Source organism: Nicrophorus vespilloides, unplaced genomic scaffold, assembly GCF_001412225.1.
Source record: "Nicrophorus vespilloides isolate i.1.1-1 unplaced genomic scaffold, Nicve_v1.0, whole genome shotgun sequence".
Lineage (NCBI taxonomy): Eukaryota > Metazoa > Arthropoda > Insecta > Coleoptera > Silphidae > Nicrophorus > Nicrophorus vespilloides.
In genome coordinates this window covers 10,623-15,420 of record NW_017096180.1, presented here as the reverse complement: position 1 = coordinate 15,420, position 4,798 = coordinate 10,623, and the positions used below count along the sequence as shown (strand labels likewise).

Here is a 4,798-nt window from a genome sequence, read left to right as displayed (position 1 = left end):
AAAAAAAAAAATAAGCAAAAAAACAAAAACCGTTTTTTTTGGTCAAATTTCACGTTGCAAATAGTGAAGACTTTAAAATCGAGCAGTATCTGTTTGCATTTAAATAAATATGTTTGTTTTAATTTATTTCAATACAATACAATTAGTAGTATACTAAATGTTTTTTTTTATTTATGAGTATAATTTGACTGTAAATTACAAGAAATTCGTAATAGTTAGAAAAATGACAAATAGCGCATTGTAAAGCTTAATTATTTGCCTTTAATTGAAGTGCTCGTTGATGGTTGTGTCTTTTATGGTAATCGAGTAAAACTAGAATTAAGTTAAGGAAAAATTGAAAAAAAAAAATATGGGTGAGTAAAATTTTATTAATATTTTTGTGTATTTACTATTGTTTTTGTAGCAACTAATATTAGAACTATAGGTCACAAGCATATGCTGGTGAAGTGCGTGTACAACTCGTCGACGTACTTTCAAATCATCGAGCCGTGCCAAATCTTCGACTCGCTGAAACCAGGCGAACAATACTACACTTATTACAACAGCAGACGCGTTTCTTGCAACATAATTACGTCGTCGAGTAAGTAAAACTATAAGAAAAGATGTTTTGATGTTGTTGTTGTTGTGATAATGTTTTAGATGATTTGGATGAACTCAAAGATGAGATGTCTAACATTAGAGTGCAGAACGCGCTCAAAACGCAGAACCCCAACATCAGCGTTGCATCGACATCATCAGCGTCGACGTCGTACATTCAGATGGGCTTGAGCACGAAACTGGATGAAAACCAGATGTTCGTTTTCGGACCGAACGGATCGACGATTTCCACTGCGAAGATGACTCGCATAGACTGGGATAATTACAGGGTGGCGGCTCGCGATCTGCTCCTCGCGGTCTTCTCACCGGAGGTACTGGCGACGCACACCTTGCTGGGAAGGAACTCCTCGAGGCAAAGATTGGACCCGATAGTAGTCGAAGACGTGATCTACATTTTGTGCTATAAATGTAACGTGAGCAGAGAGGAGGTGTTCGATACAATTAAAAGGCGATGCTTTCAAGAGTACACGAAGAATCAACTTCAGTTGGGACGAGTGAACGACGAAAACACGTAAAATTGATAAGAAACCGATTGATTTAAATTTTTATGAATATTTTAATAAAAAGGAAAGCATATTTTAATTGATTATCGTGTTGTGTTCACTTGATTTTTGCAAGCTTAGAAAAACGTAAATTACAGCAAATCGGTAATAGTTACAGATATGATAGATAACACGTTGGAAAGTACAAAAACATATCTTTAATTAGAGTGGTCACTCATAATTGTAACGTCTTTAGTTACGAAGAAACACGATGTTTTGTAAAAAGCTTCAAAAACTTTTTGTTTTTTAACTTTGAACGTAAAACGACAATAGTTACAAATATAGCAAATTGCACGTTGAATAGCTTAAATATTTACCTTTAATTATAATGCTCAATCATACTTGTGTCTTATATGGTAATAGAGAAAATTGATGATTTGTAGCAAAAGATTTCGATTTCATAAATATTACGTGAATAATTACGAAAAGATTCAGAATGAAGCAAAAAACGATTGAAAATTTCATGAAATCATCATGATTTACAATACTTGTGATTTTGCACATGGTTTATCAAAAAAAATGACAAGAAAAATGTATTTTTTTTCTTTATGCAAATTTAGTGCTATTAAATAGTAAATAGTACAAAATCAAACAGTGTTTCGATATTAGAAATGAATTATACATATTAAACGTTTTATAATTTGTAATTTTTTATTTTTAATAAGTGGATCAACGATATTTTGCAAGGTAAACTTTATATCTTTGTCAAAATGTTGATTTTTTTATTTATTGAATTTCAGATAAAAAAAAGTCATAAAATGTGATTATTTTTCAATAATTAATTGATTAATTAAGAAAATTCGATTCATAATTTCAATATTTCTTAAAAATTACAGAAGAAAAACTTTAGTAATAATTTCACTATAAAATTCACAAAGTTTTATAAATTCTTTACTACAAGCAATTAAATATCAGAAAATTTATTGATTTACAAAGAAATTTCAATTTTTACATGACAAAAGTTACAGCAAATATTCACAAAGTTTCAGTACTTTTTTAACAATATCTGAAACTGTAGTGAATAATTTAGAAAATTCTGTTAATAATTCTAATATTTCTTAAATTTCAACAAAAATTCACAAATTTTTATAAATTCTTTACTACGAGCAATTAAATATTAGCAAATTTGTTGATTTACAAAGAAATTGCAATTTTTACATGACTTTCAGCAAAAATTCACAAAGTTCAGTACTTTTTTAACAATATCTAAAACTGTAGTAAATAATTAAGAAAATTCTGTTAATAATTCTAATATTTCTTAAATTTCAACAAAATTCACAAAGTTTTATAAATTCTTTACTACGAGCAATTAAATATTAGAAAATTTGTTGATTTACAAAGAAATTGCAATTATTACTTGACTTTCAAAAAAAAAATCACAAACTTTCATATTTTATTACCGCAAATATAAATAAAGTTATAAAATAGAACTTTTTTTGCTAACAAAGAAAGTCATTTAAAATATTGTTACAGGTAGTTTGTGCACCCTTTTCTTGAATACTTTAGAATCCCAAGTTAAGTGCAATAAGTCTTGTTAAAGTTGTAAAACATGCAACTAATAACAGTAATAAAAGGACAAGAGTAATAATTTCTAATAATAATAATCTTTATTAGTCACAATTGTAACCAAAAGGCTATCGACCTAAGTCTTTCTGCCTAAAATGTCTAATTTTCTTAAATTTCAGCATAAATTCGCAAAGTTTCATTACTTTTTTAATTATATCTGAAATTTTATTGATTAATAATGAAAATTCTATTAATAACTCTAATATTTCTTAAATAAATAATAGTTTAATTACGTTTTTTTAACAATATCTGAAACTGTAGTAAATAATTTAAAAAAATCTGTTAATTATTTCAATATTTCTTAAATTTCAACAAAAATGCACAAATTTTTGTTACTTTTTTAACAATATCTGAAACTTTATTGATTAATAAAGATAATTCTCATAATAAGTCTAAATATTTCTAAAATTTCAACAAAGTTTCAGTACTTTTTTTAACAATATCTGTAACTTTCCTGAATAATTAAGAAAACTCTGTTAAAATTTCAACAAAAATTAGCTAAGTTTTATTACTATTTGAGCTATCTCTGAAATTGTAGTAAATAATTAAGAAAATTTGGTCGATAATTTCAATATTTCTTAAATTTCAACAAAAATTCTCAAAGTTTCATTACTTTTTTAACAATATCTAAAACTGTTGTAAATAATTATGAAAATTTTCATTACTTTTATAACGATATCTGTAACTTTAGTGAATAATTAAGAAAACTCTATTAATAATTTCTATATTTTTTAAATTTCAACAAAAAATCGCTAAGTTTCAGTACTTTTTTTAACAAAATCTGTTACTTTAGTGAATAATTAAGAAAATTATGTTAATAATTTCAATATTTCTTAAATTTTAACAAAAATTCACAAAGTTTCAGTACTTTTTTAACAATATCTGAAATTGTAGTAAATAATTAAGAAAAATCTGTTGATAATTTCAATATTTCTTAAATTTCAGCATAAATTCGTAAATTACAGCAAATCGGTAATAGTTACAGATATGATAGATAACACGTTGGAAAGTACAAAAACATATCTTTAATTAGAGTGGTCACTTATAATTGTATCGTCTTTAGTTACGAAGAAACACGATGTTTTGTAAAAAGCATCAAAAACTTTTTGTCTTTTAACTTTGAACGTAAAACGACAATAGTTACAAATATAGCAAATTGCACGTTGAATAGCTTAAATATTTACCTTTAATTAGAATGCTCACTAATGCTTGTATCTAGTATGGTAATAGAGAAAATTGATGATTTATAAAGACTAAAGATTTTCGAAGATTTCGTTTTCAACGTGAATAATTACGAAAAAAATCAGAATGAAGCAAAATAAACAGAAGAAAAAAACGATTAAAATTGTAATGAAATCATCATGATTTTTAATTTACAATATTTGTGATTTTGCACATGGTTTATCACAAAAAAAAATAACAAGAAAAAAGTCAATTTTTTTTTTCTTTATGCAAATTTCGTACTGTTAAATTGTAAAGAGTGCAAAATCAAACAGTGTCTTTTGATATTAGAAATGAATTATACATATTAAATGTTTTGTAATTTGTAATTGTTTATTTTTAATAAGTGGATCAACGATATTTTGCAAGGTAAACTTTATATCTTTGTCAAAATGTTGATTATTATATTTATTGAATTTCAGCTAAAAAGGTCATAAAATGTGATTATTTTTCAATGATTAATTGATTAATTAAGAAAATTCTATTCATAATTTCAATATTTCTTAAAAATTTCAGAAGAAAAACTTTAGTAATAATTTCACTAAAAAAATCACAAAGTTTTATAAATTCCTTACTACGAGCAATTAAATATTAAAAATTTGTTGATTTACAAATAAATTGCAATTTTTACATGACTTTCAGCAAAAATTCACAAAGTTACAGTACTTTTTTAACAATATCTAAAACTGTAGTAAATAATTAAGAAAATTCTGTTAATAATTCTAATATTTCTTAAATTTCAACAAAAATTCACAAAGTTTTATAAATTCTTTACTACGAAATTAAATATTAGAAAATTTGTTGATTTACAAAGAAATTGCAATTTTTACATGACTTTCAGCAAAAATTCACAAAGTTACAGTACTTTTTTA

At 25.2% G+C, this 4,798-nt stretch overlaps 1 protein-coding gene across 2 annotated transcripts; it reads left to right on the top strand.

Annotated features, from left to right (window-relative positions):
• Positions 1–188: 188 nt before the first annotated feature.
• LOC108569921 (protein insensitive-like) lies at positions 189–1,184 on the top strand. 2 transcript variants are annotated; one of them, XM_017931688.1, is made up of 3 exons: positions 189–353; positions 425–580; positions 640–1,184. In XM_017931688.1, exons 1-3 carry the CDS (start codon positions 350–352, stop codon positions 1,110–1,112), a joined length of 633 nt encoding a protein of 210 aa, XP_017787177.1. In that variant the 5' UTR covers positions 189–349; the 3' UTR covers positions 1,113–1,184. The 2 variants fall into 2 exon arrangements, with proteins under 2 accessions (XP_017787177.1, XP_017787176.1); XM_017931687.1 differs by having other exon boundaries at positions 404–580.
• Positions 1,185–4,798: the final 3,614 nt, after the last annotated feature.